The sequence below is a fragment of the Rhinoraja longicauda genome, chromosome 5, assembly GCF_053455715.1.
Source record: "Rhinoraja longicauda isolate Sanriku21f chromosome 5, sRhiLon1.1, whole genome shotgun sequence".
NCBI lineage: Eukaryota > Metazoa > Chordata > Chondrichthyes > Rajiformes > Arhynchobatidae > Rhinoraja > Rhinoraja longicauda.
This window is the reverse complement of record NC_135957.1, coordinates 69774364-69790087: the sequence shown is the minus strand read 5'-3', so window position 1 is coordinate 69790087 and position 15724 is coordinate 69774364. Positions and strand designations below refer to the sequence as shown.

The window sequence follows — 15724 nt, the reverse complement described above, 5'->3', positions numbered from 1 at the left end:
AGATGATGCACAGAAGCAATAGAAAAAACTTCCATTCAATCATCAATGACCAACTCACAGGAGCTTAATCAAATGAAATTTAACTCCAAGTACCATAAGATATTTAGTTTCATTTAGCCTGAAGCTACAACTACTCAGTGCAGTCTCATATGTTTAGTTCCATACTGCATGACTTTAGTGCCAAGCATAACCAACAGTGATGTAGAAAAGAAAATCAGGGAAGAGTTGGAGACCAGATTTAGTGCAACACGGTTATCTCTTTAGGTCATAAGGGTCAAGAGTCATAGAGTCATACAGGGTGGAGATAGGCCCTTTGGCCCAACTTGCCCATGCCGACCAACATGTCCCATTTACACGAGTAAAGGAGGCCACAAAGGATGGAAAAAATAATAGCTGATCACCCAACAAGCCTAATTCCAGTGCAGCATGGAGCTCGTTGGTCCAGAACAACAGCAATAGAGATTGAAAAGCAGTCTGGCTCCATTTTGCAGCAAGACCAGATCACAAAAGTTAGTGTTTCATCTAACAATGCAGGTTACAAAATAATAATTTAAAAATTCTGAGCGCAGCATATTTGGGAAATAATCCCCACAATCCCTGGCTTATTGATGAAGTCATGGGCTTTTGTGAGGTTGAAAAGGCCAATGTGCAGTAGTTGATACTTCCCTCTACAATTTCCTGGATTTTTTCCAGCACTGAAGATCATGCCCAGTGGACATCATGACGGTCAGAATTTTGATTTCAGGAGTTCATCAATCACTGGTAGGTGACAATTGAGGAGGATTTTTTTTGTGATGAAGTTCCCTGTAATTACAGCAACTTCATTGGCCAACAATCTAGATCCATGAAAAGATTCTTGAAAACATAGACCATAGGGTGGCACGGCGGCGCAGTGGTAGAGTTGCTGCCTTACAGCACCAGAGACCCGGGTTCGATCCTGACTAAGGGTGCTTGTCTGTACGGAGTTTGTACGTTCTCCCTGTGACCTGCGTGGGTTTTCTCTGGGATCTCTAGTATCTTCCCACGCTTCAAAGACGTACAGGTTTGTAGGTTAATTGGCTTGGTGTTAATGTAAATTGTCCCTAATGTTTAGGATAGTGTTAGAGTGCGGGGATAGCTAGACTGGGTGGGCCGAAGGGCCTGTTTCCGCACTGTATCTCCAAACCTAATCTAGACTTTCCAGATCAGTGAAGGCAGATGTCAAGGAGGAGACTCGCCTTCACCTCCGGTGCACCTGCACAACATCCACAGTCCAAGGAAAGGTGTTCTCAAAGAGGAGGATTTCAAACTTGGCACCAAGCTCATGCTTTGCTGAGTTTGCCCTCTTTGGTGAATAAAAAAACCTGGTAAAAAAAAAGAAGTTTATTCATGGGAATCCTTGGTACAAGATCTCTGAAAATGCAGATGCAGTACCTCAAATCTCTAAGCGGGAATATGCAGAGGCCATGGATAAACATCACATGGAGCACATATAATCCCACAGCCCACCCACCCAGTCAAGCTCCATCCACTGCACCAGAGGTGGTATCTGTGAATCGTACATAGGACTATTCAGCCAGCTCAGGCCTGGGATGGCCCGAAGGAACAGCTTAAGGAAGAGGGCGTGGAAAAGGACTGCAGATGCTGCTTTATACCGAAGATAGACACAAAGTGCTGGAATAACAGTGGGTCAGGCAGCATCTCTGGAGAAAAAGAATGGGCGATGTCTGACCAGTCTGAAGAAGGGCCCCGACCCGAAACATCACCCATCCCTTTTCTCCAGAGATGCTGCCTGACCCGCTGAGTTACTCCAGCACATTGTGTCTATAAGAAAGAGGGAGGTGGGGAGCAACAAGAAGTAGAGCGATGGAGAGTGATAAAGTTGTAGATTAAGTTAAAAATGAGGATGAGACTGAGAGAAAATGAGTTCAGTGATACCACAGCATTGAGGTATACCCAAAACAATTTTACACCACCACATAAATGGACCAGATGACTGCATTCTGATTCAAACAAAAATAAATGTGCCTTGTGCCATGATAGTTAAGTTAATTGTAGATATAACTAGACTAAGTGGACCCATTGGGCCCAAACCTCTCCTGCATTGGTGCAGCACCCTCTCCCCCCCCTCCCCTCCCCCTTCCATCCATCTTCCTTCCCTGCTCCCTCCCCCCTTCCCCCCCTCCCCCTTCCTCCCCCTCCCCCTTCCTCTCCCCCTCCCCCCCCACTCAACCCCCCCTTATCCTCCCTCCTCCCCCCTCCCTCCCTAGGAGATAATTTCAACTTTAAAATGTGAATAACTTAAAAAATATAACACCAATTTCAATTAAACTTCTTCCATCAGCAAACTACTTCCCAAAGGCGAGTAAGGTGGGGCTAAAATTGTGACACTAGCGTGTACCCTTTTGGCTGTAGTTCAGGAACAAACAAACAAACGAGAGTTTTAGTATATAGATGAATGAAAAACAAATTTTGGATATTAAAAAGTAACACTGAAAATACTCAGCAGGTAAGGCTGCATCTGTGAGAAGAGATACAGATTTAAAATTTCAGATTGAAGACCCATTGTCAGACCAAAATGTGAGTTTATCAAGTAGCTTCAGCGACAGAACAGAAGATGCTGGAGTAACTCAGTGGGTCAGGCAGCATCTCAGGAGAACATGGAACGGTGATCTTTCGGGTCTGAAGAAAGGTCCCGACCCGAAACGTCATCTATCCATGTTCTCCAGAGATGCTGCCTGACCCACTGAGTTACTCCAGCGCTTTGTATCCCTTGGTGTAAACCAGTGTCTGCAGTTCCTTATTTCTACTCTAGCTTCAGGTACAGGTTTTCTCAAGGTGGGTACATATTAGCAAACGAGCTGCAGGCAGGTAATGTGGGTCAAAGTCTCAAGAGGTTTTGAAGTCAAGCCAGTCAAACTATTGATTTTTAAAGCAAACGGCATGTGTAAAGTCAGATGATCAGCTATTATTTCCAAATACTGTCAAAAACAAATCAATCATCATACAACGAAAAGAGTACAATTTAAAACCTTTTTTACTAATGTTAAAAATGCATACCATCTTAACTGACTGACTGACCATGAAGAACAAAATGTCTGATCAGTAAACAGATTTCTCTGTGTCAAAGAGACCCCTGCAATTCAAGCAATGTGTCACAGGTCCCAGCTGCACAAGCACACACAGGCAAGAAGGAAAGCAAACAGTGGACTCTGGCACCATGCGTGACCATTTCCCACACAAAGCCCACAGACAAGAGTTAATGCTTCCATCAGTTTCAATCATTTCTCAGCCCTTTCAGCAACTCCTGTTTTTGTTGTATAATTGCAAGCTTTTGCTATTGTATCGTATTCCTCTGGGCATTAACTTGTTTGAAAATGAATGTAGTTGATTGTTCTTTTTGCCCCTGTAAAAATCTCTCAGCATGCCATCTGTTGCTTTTTTTTTAATGTATTGCGTACTTGTATAGTACTTAAATGCCTGTTATGGTGCTGCAAGTAAGAATTCCATTGTTTAGTTGCCGGCACATTTGACAATTGAACTATTTTAAATCTTAATGAGGGACTGAGGGCACCTTACATAGTCTGTGGTATGTGTGTCATAACGAAGGAGTTGTTGAAGACCCCACTCTCGCTCATAGTACCTGTGCAGGTATATGAATATATATATATATATATATATAGAAGGTATCACAAAATGCTGGAGTAACTCAGCAGGTCAGGCAGCATCTAGGAGAGAGGGAATGGGTGACGTTTCAGGTTAAGACCCTTCTTCAGACTAGTGTCAGGGGGGCAGGACAAAGAAAGGGCACAGCAGTAGAGTTGCTGCCTCACAGCTCTGGTTTTCTCCCACACCCCAAAGACGTACAGGTTTGTGGGTTAATTGGCTTGGTCAAAAAAATTGTACGTTGGCGCTAGTGTGTGTAGGATAGTGTGTAGGAAATCACTGGTCTGCACGGACTCACAGTGGGCCGAAGCGAAGGGCCTGTTTCCCCGCTGTATCGCTAAACTAAACACTAAAACAAATCTATGCCCTCTAGTCTTTGACATGTCCACTCTGAGAAAATGATTATGACAGTCTAATTTCATATTCATTCTTGATCTAGCACCTCCCAAAATGTTTGGCCACTCTTAATTAGATGCCAACCACAAAGTGCATCCGCCCAATTTTAATTTAGAGAATAAATTCAGTCCAAATATTTTGGGCAAAATTTTAATTGTTAATATTTTGGACAAATTTTTAATTGTTAATATTTTGGACAAAATTTTAATTGTTAATATTTTGGACAAAATTTTAATTGTTAATATTTTGGACAAACTATACAAATGTTGAAACGTACAAAATGACAAATGAACTGAATAAAGTGTAATTTGACTCCATTATACAAAGTGTTTCCTGTAAAGCGAAAAGCCGTTCAGTGGTCATTGAATGCTTTGTGGTTTTATGTAAGTTTCAAACTTATTATTTAAAAGGAATGAAAGGAGTAAATTTCCAACCTAACACAAAAAAATATTTTTATCTTTCCAGATTTCCCTGGAAAACAGGGTCACCCTTCCCGTAACTATTCCCCACACATGACTCCTCCCATCCTCCACTCCACAATGGGCTAAATACAGGAATTAATTCTACATTAGGATGCCCAACTTTCAGAGTAGACGAGTGAACTTAAATCGCAGTGGATGTGGACAGTAAACATCGTCTGAAGCACTAGAACGGAGGTGGCCACGAAGTAACACATCAAAACAACACAATGTTTGTTCGCCTATTTTTAAACTATAAACTAACGCCACTAATGCTGATGCTACTAAAATCCGTGTGGACTTAAGGGGCTGTAAGCAGCAGACCAACATTGTATTCAGGATAAGCACAAAATGGTGGAGTAACTCAGCGGAACTCAGCGGAACAGGCAACATCTCAGGAGAGAAGGAATGGGTGACGTTTCAGACTGTATTTAGGACCCTATTGCACACTTCAGCTTTCAACCCAACAGCAGCCAACGGTAAATGTATGGATGCAGTAGGGGAGCGTAATGCCCCTAGTTCAGAAGGAGAGCACGAGCAACTGGTTGTTTTAAGAGTGATATTGCTATTGAATTGGGCAATGGGGAATAATTCCGTGTCCCTGCACAGAATGCATGTTTTCTGGCTGCAGGCCAAGGGTGATTAAAATCTCCTCCCTCCTTCCCTCCACTATTTCATTGGTTTAAGTGTACATATGATCCCGAAACACCAAAAGGTACTTATGGAGAGGTGGGCAATTTGAAAACTTGCAAATAATCCCCATTGAATCTCCTTATTATCAAATACAATTAAAAAGTAATACTGAATTTATCACACAATTTTAAATTTACACATAAGGCACTAGCAATAAGGTAAACCTCCACCACTTAAAAGCAGAAAGGGAGTGGAAATGTGTAGGAAGGAACTGCAGATGATGGTTTATACTGAAGACAGACACAAAATGCTGGAGTAATTCAGCAGATCAGGCAGCATCTCTGGAGAAAATAAATAGGTGATGTTTCGGGTCGGAACCCTTCTTCAGACTGCAGTGGGACTGATACAGTCGTTTAATACAGTCGTCATGGTTGCAGGAGTCATGTCAGAGGATTGAAGGTGTTGTGTTGGTGTTTAAAAAAGAGGGAAAGAATAAATCAAGTAACTAACGGCCAGTCACTTTAACTTGGTCGTGGCAGGTTATTGGAATCCATTCAAATGAACATTATAAATCTTCACAGGCAGAGAATGATCAGGGGAAGTCAGCATGGATTTGTTAATGGGAGGCCCTGCCTGAATGACTTTATTGGATATTCTGAGGAGGTAACAAGGAGGGTTGGTGAGGGCAGAGTGTTTGATATCACCTTCGGACAAAGTCCCACAGGCACGCTCATCCAAAAAGCAAAATTCATTGAGATCTAAGGATGACTGTGAAATCTATATACTAAAACTCTTGTTTGTTTGTTCCTAAAGGGAGGAAGGTGGGGGAGTGAGGGGAGGGAGGAAAGGGGGAGGAGGGAAGGAGAGAGAAGGAGAGAGGAGGGAGGGGGGGAGAGGAGAGGGAGGGGAGGGGAGGGGAGGGGGGGAGGGGAGGGGGGGAGGGGGAGGAGAAGGTGCTGCACCAATGCAGGAGAGGTTTGGGCCCAACGGATCCACTTGGTCTTGTTATATCTAAAATTGGTTCAGTGAAAGATGGCAAAAAGATCAGCTCAAGTCAAATTGCCGAGTCAAGAATGTATGGGTAATTAATGTTTTTGTGTGCTGTTTGATTCTATGTGCCTGTGATGCTGCTGCAAGTAAGATTTTCATTGTATCGCACTTTCCCCATGAATATGGCAATAAACTCAACTTGATAATGTTTGAATGGAGATTGTGACTTGAACACTTTTACCAGTTGCTTTTTATAAAATAACTGATTTGAACTGAAATGAAGGGAATATGACACCATTTTTAGATGATACAAAAATCGGCCATGGAATGCTTAGAATTGTAGGAAATTATAAGGGTTCGACCAGACATGCAGATAGGTGATAAATTAAATTTAATCCAGAGAAATGTGAGGTAATACATTTGAGGAACTGCAACATGGCATGAAAATGTTAAGTAAATAAAAGGATATTAGGTGGTTTACAAGAGCAAATAGACCTTGGAGCATATGTCCACTGATGCTTAAAGGTAGAAGATAGGTCAACAAGAAAGTTAAAAGGGCAGACAGGATGCTTTCCTTTATTAGACCAGCCATAGAATATTGAAGCAGTGAGACTATGTTAGAACTGACTAAAATATTATATGGGCCACAGCCCGAGCACTATGTGTAACTGTGATCACCACGTTACCTGAAATGTGTGATTGCATTGGAGAGGGTGCAGAGAAAATTGAAAAGATACTAGACCAAGTGGACCCGTTGGGCCCAAACCTCTCCTGCATTGGTGCAGCACCCTCTCCTTCCCCCCCCCCCACTACCCCCTCCCACCTCCCCCCCTCCCACCCCACTCCATCCCCCTCAACACCCCTTATCCTCCCTCCTCCTCCCCTCCCTCCTCCCCCCTCCCTAGGAGATAGATTTAAACTTTAAAATGTGAATAACTTTAAAAATATAACACCGATTTCAATGAAACTTCTTCCATTAACACCAAAGGGACGACGGTGAGTTAGGTGGGCCTAAAATTGTCGTGCTATCATGCACCATTTTGGCTGTAGTTCAGGAACAAACAAACAAACAAGAGTTTTAGTATATAGATTAAGGTGTAGTTATGAGGAAAGTGTTTAATTATTATATATACCAAAAACAGAAAAATGAAATTCTTACTTGCAACAGCACAAAGAATGAATATGTTATTTATTTTGAAACAGAGGATAAGACTATAAGACATAGAAGCAGAACTAGGCCATTCAGCCCATCGAGTCTATGTCACTTTTCAATCATGGGTGATCTATTTTCCCCTCACAACCCTATTCTCCTGTCATCTCCCCATAACCTTTGGTACCCTTCCTAATCAAGAACCTATCAACGTCCACTTTAAAAATACCGAATGTCTTGGCCTCCACAGCTTTCTGTGGCAATAAATTCCACAGATTCACTACCATCTGGCTACAGATCTCAGAGCAGATTTAGCAGAAGGGTATAATATTATGAGGGGCCTAGTTAAGGGGGGGACGAAGAGCCCAGTTTCTTTAGCAATGGGTTTAAAAGCAGAGGCCGTTGAATTAAAAGGAATTAGCCATAAGGTTAGAGGGGAATAAAGAAACATGTTTTCATCCAAGAGTAGAATTCTCATTACGTTTCAGAAGTATTTTCGTTCACTTGAGGAGCTGTGTCTTGCAAGGTTAAAGATATTCATATGTTCATAAGGGATAGGAGCCATTCAGGCCATCAAGTCTACTCCGCCATTCAATCATGGTTGATCTATCTCTCCCTCTCAACCCCATTCTCCTGCCTTCTCTCCATAACCCCTGACACCCGTACTAATCAAGAATCTATCTATCGCTGTCTTAAAAATATCCATCGACTTGGCCTCCACAGCCTTCTGTGGCAAAGAATTCCACAGACTCATCACCCACTGACTAAAGAAGGAAGATCAAGCTGACAAGTTCCTTTCCAACTGGTTCAGACTCCATGGGCCAAATGGATGTCTTCCTGGTCATTAATTTTCCATGTTTCCATAATTCACTTGCTTCAAATCCAATTTGTCTCATTCCACTCATCAATTTCCCCCATCGCTGTCAGCACTGCCTTGGTTGCTATTTGCTGAAGTGTGTGTGTGGAAACTTGCGTGTTTGTTAATCTCACTGAGAGCCAAACAGACACACGCTAATACACACGAAAACGGCATGTATTGTTAAGAGCCCAACCATTCACATACCTTGTGCAGGGCGGGGCTGCAGATGCTGGTTTAAACCGAAGACACACACAAAAAGCTGGAGTAAATCAGTGGATCAGGCAGCATCTCTGGGGGAAAGGAATAGATGATATTTTGGGTGGACTCGTCTTTTTCAGACTGACAGTCAAGGGAAGGGGAAGCGGCAGATATAGGCATATCTTCCATTCATTTGTCCTACCGTCTATATCTCCGGTTCCTCTTTCCCCTGACTCAGCCTGAAGAAGGGTCTCGACCCTAAAAAGTCACGTAATCCTTTTGTCCAGAAATGCCGCCTGATCCGCTGAGTTACTCCAGCATTCTGTGTCTATCCTTAAATCTCAGCCTGATATTGCAGAATCTTCCTGAATTAGGTTGTGCTGCTGCCTCTGTAGCTGCAAGAATCTTAGATACAGAGCAAAATTGTCTTAAATCTGGATCAAGGCCACACAAAATCTAGCAAGAGATTCATACAACAACCAAGAACCAAATACTTCTGCCAAAGGTAATGAATGGACAGTTTCATCAATCTCCAGAACAAATACAGAAGACAGGAACACAATGTTACCGAATTTACTGCAGTATCGCTGTTAATCACGTTTAACATCGGTTAATTTACTGGGGAAGGTGGGACTAGGTTGCCCAGTTTTGTTTTACTATTATTGATACATTGAGCCGAGCGAGTCTTTTTCTCGTGATTTCTCTCTGCTTTTCGCCTACTTCATTCAACTCCAACCGGTCCCGTTTCATTTGCTAATTTCATCATCGCTGCGGCTGCAATTTTCTGGGGGGGAAAAGGCGAGTGTTTGGAAACACGTTGAAGCCCTTGACATCAATCGCTTGGTGCCGTTTAGACAGGCGGGCTTATGTGCCAAACAAGTTAAAACACACACTGGTTCGGAGTCTCAACATATCAGCACCAGTCGAGTAAGAGTCAATTCTGACAACGAGTTTCATGTGAATCCAACTTATTTTTTACTCTTTCGCCGAAACGGCAGTAAAAGTTACGGCTTTAATACACTTCTCTGGAGAGTAATTCATGGAAAACCACAGCTAACGCAACAGCTGAGGGTGTGTTCCTGAAGGAAAATATGTTAAACTGTCCTCTCTCAGGTGGAAGACCTCTCCCTCCCTCCCTCCCTCTCCCCTTTCCCCTGGTTCCATCAAACAGGAATTATAACTTTGGGACACAAAGTGCTGGAGTAACCCAGTGGACCAGGCAGCATCTCTGGAGAACATGGTTAGGTGGCCGTCAGAGTCGCGACCCTTCTACAGACTGATTATTTTTTGTTGGGGGGGGGGGGGGGGGAAGAGAGTAGAGTAGGCTGGAAGAGTCCTGTCCTATATGTATCCCTCATTCAAGTGCCCGCTGTGCTTCCAATATAAGAGACTCCAAATGCGGCACATAAATGACTCATACAATGTTGAAACAGGACCTTCAGCCCAGCTTGTCCACGCCGACCTACATACCCCCATCTACACTAGTCCCACCCGCCTGCTTTTGGCCCATCTCTCTCTCTCTCTCTCAACCTGTCCAATCCACGTGCCTGTCTAAATGTTTCTTAAACATGGCGATAGCCCCTGCAAGAGTTTGATCTCGTCCTGGTTGCTTGCTGTGTCAGTGGTACCGGCTACGTGAACTGTGTGGGTGAGGTTAAAGGGTCACCCTGGTGTTCTGAACATGTTTCTTGCCCATGAACTTTCTCTGGGCTGTGCGGGGAGGCTGCAGAGAGAGAGAGAGAGAGAGAGAGACAGATAGTCACAAAATGCTGGAGTAACTCAGCAGGTCAGGCAGCGTCTCGGGAGAGAAGGAATGGGTGACGTTTCGGGTCGAGACCCTTAAGGTCTCCAGCAAAATACTCCAGCATTTTGTGAATACATCGATTTGTACCAGCATCTGCAGTTATTTTCGTATACAGATAGAGAGGGAGGTGTAAACGCCTGCAGGTCTAGAGCATGCAGGTCTCCCGCTCTCACTCGCCTTACCTGCGTTGTAGAAATAGTCCAGGACTGCGGTCTCCCCGAAATCCAGCTTCTCGAAGGGCACAGTCTGCAGGTCGGCCCTGACTCCATCACATGCCTCTCTCAGGCACTGCAGCGCCAGGCTCTCGGCGACCTGCAGCGGGGCCGCCTCGTTCACCACGTACACCACCGTGGTCGGCCTGTTCTTCAGCCGGGCTGAGGGCACCAAGGCGGGCGAGGTGGCGGCCGCAGTGTGGTCCTGCCAGTAAGTGCCGGCTGGGACGCTGCTGGAGGCCGGGGAGAGCATTGTCCTGGCGACTCCTTCAGCGGGAGCCGGGGCTACCACTACCGCCGCCACCGTCCCCGAGGAACTGTCCCTCCTGTCTGCACTCATGTTGCACGCTGAGCCTCTGCCTGCAACAACACAGCGAGTCTACCGATCCGGCTTCCTCTGCTCTGGCACCGCATGAGAGACTTTTTTTAAAAAGAAAAATGATCGTTTCTCAGTTCCTCCTCAGCACCCCCCGCCCGCTCTTTCCGGGAATGCAAATCAGTCGCATTAATTTGCAAAAAAAATCCCACGCACAAATTTCAAAGTGAGCGCTGGAGTCCAAGTCAGCGATGTTTATATATGTAGCACTTCATCTGCTCCGGGCTCTGTGTGTGTGTGTGCCACTGACAAGCGCAGGCGAGTCAGTTCTAAGTCTACTTTTAAGGGGCCGTCCGATGACCAAAATAGGACAACGTGCAACCTAATGGTCGCTCGCAGTACAGCAAGGGGCGTGGGAAAAGCACAGGGCTCAACAATTTTGCAAATAAGCCGCCTCCAACTATTCTCCGGTGGAATTTTTTATACATTCACGTCATACTTCAGGCTTGTTTCTTTCTTTATTGCAAATTATTTTATTTTTTTTGCTTGTTATCCTTGTAAGAGCTTTGTTTCAAGTATGAAGTGGGTTTCGGTTGGTCACATTCATTGCATACCAAGTACGTACTTGGAAATCGCCAAAGACGTATGACGGTCCAATTGCAACCAGAAATGTCAATATTTACACGGGCTATTCACAAAAGCTCCCGCCCTTTTCTGAGTTTCGACTCCATTCCCAGAGGGCTCCATCAGAAAATCCTTAGTAATTATATTTGAACCAATAACGAGCCTCGCTCCGCCTCCAAATGGCCTTCCACACTCCTCCTCCTCCATGTGGCTTCCTGGTGAAACCCGATTCAGGAGGAGACACCTTTAAAAAATAATCATTTTAATTTGAGTGCGGTTAGACATGGTGTGTGTTCAGTTATGGGGATTGCTTGTTATTTTCCCACCCGACTAACCTGGCCATCAATTGTGCGAGTTTTAGGATATGCTGGGACTAAGGATATGATGGTTTGGGTGTCAGGGGTGATGGGGAGAAGGCAGTTCTTCTGCCTTCTATGGGGAGAATGGGGTTAAGAGGGAGAGGTCGATCAGCCATGATTGAATGGCGGCGTACATTCTGCTCCTGTACTTATGAATTGGCTGAGATCAGGTCATTGAGATATCAGGATAGAACTTGGGTTCTCCCTTGGCCAAGTCAGGCTTAGACAATAGACAATAGGTGCAGGAGTAGGCCATTCAGCCCTTCGAGCCAGCACCACCATTCAATGCGATCATGGCTGATCACTCTCAATCAGTACCCCGTTCCTGCCTTCTCCCCATACCCCCTCACTCCGCTATCCTTAAGAGCTCTATCCAGCTCTCTCTTGAAAGCATCCAACGAACTGGCCTCCACTGCCTTCTGAGGCAGAGAATTCCACACCTTCACCACTCTCTGACTGAAAAAGTTCTTCCTCATCTCCGTTCTAAATGGCCTCCCCTTATTCTTAAACTGTGGCCCCTTGTTCTGGACTCCCCCAACATTGGGAACATGTTTCCTGCCTCTAATGTGTCCAATCCCCTAATTATCTTATATGTTTCAATAAGATCCCCCCTCATCCTTCTAAATTCCAGTGTATACAAGCCCAATCGCTCCAGCCTTTCAACATACGACAGTCCCGCCATTCCGGGAATTAACCTAGTGAACCTACGCTGCACGCCCTCCATAGCTTCAATTATGTATTTGCATAGAAACAGAGAAAATAGGTGCAGGAGGAGGCCATTTGACCCTTCGACCCAAGTCAAGTCAAGTCAAGTCAATTTTATTTGTATAGCACATTTAAAAACAACCCACGTTGACCAAAGTGCTGTACATCTGATTAGGTTCCAATGGGAAAAAAATGAAACATACAGTAGCACGCAAACAGTTCACAGCGCCTCCTCAATGAGCCTCAAACGCTAGGGAGTAGAAATAGGTTTTGAGCCTGGACTTAAAGGAGTCGATGGAGGGGGCAGTTCTGATGGGGAGAGGGATGCTGTTCCACAGTCTAGGAGCTGACCCAGCACCGCCATTCATTGTGATCATGACTGAGCATCTACAATCAGTAACCTGTGTCTGTCTTCTCCCCATATCCCTTGATTCCACTCTTCCCTCGAGCTCTATCTAACTCTCTTTTAAATTCATGCAGTGAATTTGCCTCCACTGCCTTCTGTGGTAGAGAATTCCACAAATTCACAACTCTCTGGGTGAAAAGGTTTCTTCTCACCTCAGTTTAAAATTATCTCCCCTTTATTCTTAGACTGTGTCCCCTGGTTCTGGACTCCCCCAACATTGGGAACATTTTTCCTGCATCTAGCTTGTCTAATCCTTTTATAATTTTATATATCTAATTTATAAGATCCCCTCTCATCTTTCTAAACTCCAGTGAATACAAGACTAGTCTTTCCAATCTTTCCTCATATGACAGTCCCTCCATCCCAGGGATTAACCTCATGAACCTACACTGGCTGCACTGTCTCAATAGCAAGGATGTCCTTCCTCAAATTAGGAGACCAAAACTGCACACAATACTCCAGATTTACTTGGTGAAGCCAAGGTATAATGATTATACACAAAATGCTGGAGTAACAGCGGGACAGGCAGCATCTGTAGAGAGAAGGAATGGGTAAAGTTTTGTGTCAAGACCCTTCTTCAGACCCAAAATTTATTGGTCATATCTTTCTGAAGAAGGGTCTCCACCCGAAATGTCACCCATTTCTTCTGTCCACAGATGTCTGTCCCGCTGAGTTACTCCAGCATTTTATGTCTATCTTCGGTTCAAACCTAATTTTCTTCCTAAGCAAATAATTATACAATATAATTCCCAAGCAAAATTCAGATTTTTGTGTAATGCCTGTTTTTAAGAGGCATCAAGAATGGATGAAAATCAACAAAAAAACTGCACATGTTGAGATTCTAAAATAAAATCAGGAAAAACCACGCAAGTCGGGCGATAACTCTGGAAGGAGATAATAGATCCTATGAAGGGCTTAAATCTGAAATATTATCTTCCCACGGATGGAGCCTGACCTGCAAGGATTCTCCACAAATTTATGTTTTTATATTAAAACAGACAGGGACAGACACTTTACTGTATGGGATTCAAGTAAAAGTTTATTCTTCATGTGATTTTTTTCACACCTCCCATACATAACATGTTGAAATGTTTATTTTCTTTAATTTGCCAGCGTTTAGTGGAAGATAAAGTCCAGTAACGTCATAGAAACATAGAAAAATAGGTGCAGGAGTAGGCCATTCGGCCCTTTGAGTCAGCACCGCCATTCAAAATGATCATGGCTGATCTTCAAAAATCAGTACCCCGTTCCTGCTTTTTCCCCAAATCCATTGATTCCCTTAGCCCTAAGAGCTAAATCTAACTCTCTCTTGAAAACATCCAGTGATTGGCCTCCTCTGCCTCCAGTGGCAGAGAATTCCAAAGATTCACAACTCTCTGGGTGGAAATTTCCTCATCTCAGCGATGGCGGCGCCTAACGGCAGCGGCTGACTAGCAGTCTGTCCGTCTTTTTTTTTTCCTTTTTTTTGTTGTGTGTCGGTGTTGGGATGGTTTTTATATATATATTTTTGGTTGTGTATGTGTGGGAGGGGGTGGTGGTGTGGGTGGGTGTGGGGGGGGGGGGACTTTTCTCTTCCTCACGGCGCGGGGTGCGGCTCGGCTGCGGGGCCTAATATCCCCCGGTGCGGCTTGGCCGCTGGACTTTACATCGCCCGGTGCGGCTTGGCCGCTGGACTTAACAGTGCCCGGTGCAGCTCGGCTGCGGGGCTTAACACCGCCCGGTGCAGCTCGGCTGCGGGGCTTAACATCGCTCGGTGCAGCTCGGCTGCGGGGCTTAACACCGCCCGGTGCAGCTCGGCTGCGGGGCTTAACACCGTCCGGTGCAGCTCGGCTGCGGGGCTTAACACCGCCCGGTGCAGCTCGGCTGCGGGGCTTAACACCGCCCGGTGCAACTCGGCTGCGGGGCTTTACATCGTTGGTGCGGCTCGGCTGCGGGACTTAACATCGCCCGGTGCGGCTCGGCCGCGGGGCTTTACATCGCCCGGTGCGGCTCGGCTGCGGGACTTTTCATCGCTGGTGCGGCTCAGCTGCGGGACTTGACATCGCCCGGTGCGGCTCGACCATGGGACTTAGCTGCGCAAGGCTTGGTCGCGGGCCTTTCATCGCCCGGTTCGGCCGCGAGACGTTTCAGCGCCCGGTGCGGGGACTGTGCGGGTCGGTCGGGGACGAGCTGTCTGTCCGTGGGCGTGGGGAAGAGAGTGGAAGTTTTGTTGCCTCCATCACAGTGAGGGGGTGTTTGGAGTCACTGTGATGGACGTTTGTGTTGGGGTTATGTGTCTTGTGTTCTTTTTTTTCTTTCTATGACTGCTATGTAGTTTCGTTCGGTACTTCGGTACCGAACGACAAATAAAGCTCTGTTATACCTGTTATACCTGTTATAAATGGCCTACCCCTCATTCTTAAACTGTGATCCTTGGTTCTGGACTCCCCCAACATCGGGAACATTTTTCCTGCTTCTAGTCTGTCCAATCATTTAAGAATTTTATATGTTTCTATGTCTCATCCTTCTAAATTCCAGTGAATGCAAGCCCAGTCGACCCATTAATTCCTCATGTGTCAGTCCTGCCATCCCGGGAATTAACCTGGTGAACCTACGTTACACTTCCTCAAAAGCAAGAATGTCCTTCCTCAAATTAGATAAAAATTGCACACAATACTCCAGGTGTGGTCTCACCAGGGCTGTGTACAACTGCAGTAGGACCTCCTTGCTCCTTAACTCAAATCCTCTCGAAATGAAGGCCAACATGCTATTAGCTTTCTTCACTGCCTGCTGTAGCTGCAAGCTAACTTTCAGTGACTGATGTACAAGGACACCCAGGTCTAATCATAGCTCAGGACCGTTCTCTAGTTGTTTATAGGATGGTTCAGTTGCCTGATAACAGCTGGGAAGAAAATGTCCCTGAATCTGGAGGTGTATGTTTTCACACTTCTGTAGCTCTTGCTTGATGGGAGAGGGGAGAAGAGGGAATG

General features: G+C 45.2%; 1 protein-coding gene across 1 annotated transcript in view; it reads right to left on the bottom strand.

Annotated features, from left to right (window-relative positions):
* map3k5 (mitogen-activated protein kinase kinase kinase 5) overlaps window positions 1-10974 on the bottom strand; it is a 144723-nt gene extending 133749 nt beyond the window's left edge. The window contains exon 1 of the mRNA XM_078399739.1: window positions 10316-10974. Coding sequence (XP_078255865.1) covers window positions 10316-10685 — 370 coding nt within the window. The 5' untranslated portion in view covers window positions 10686-10974. The remainder of the gene's footprint in view (window positions 1-10315) is intronic.
* Window positions 10975-15724: the final 4750 nt, after the last annotated feature.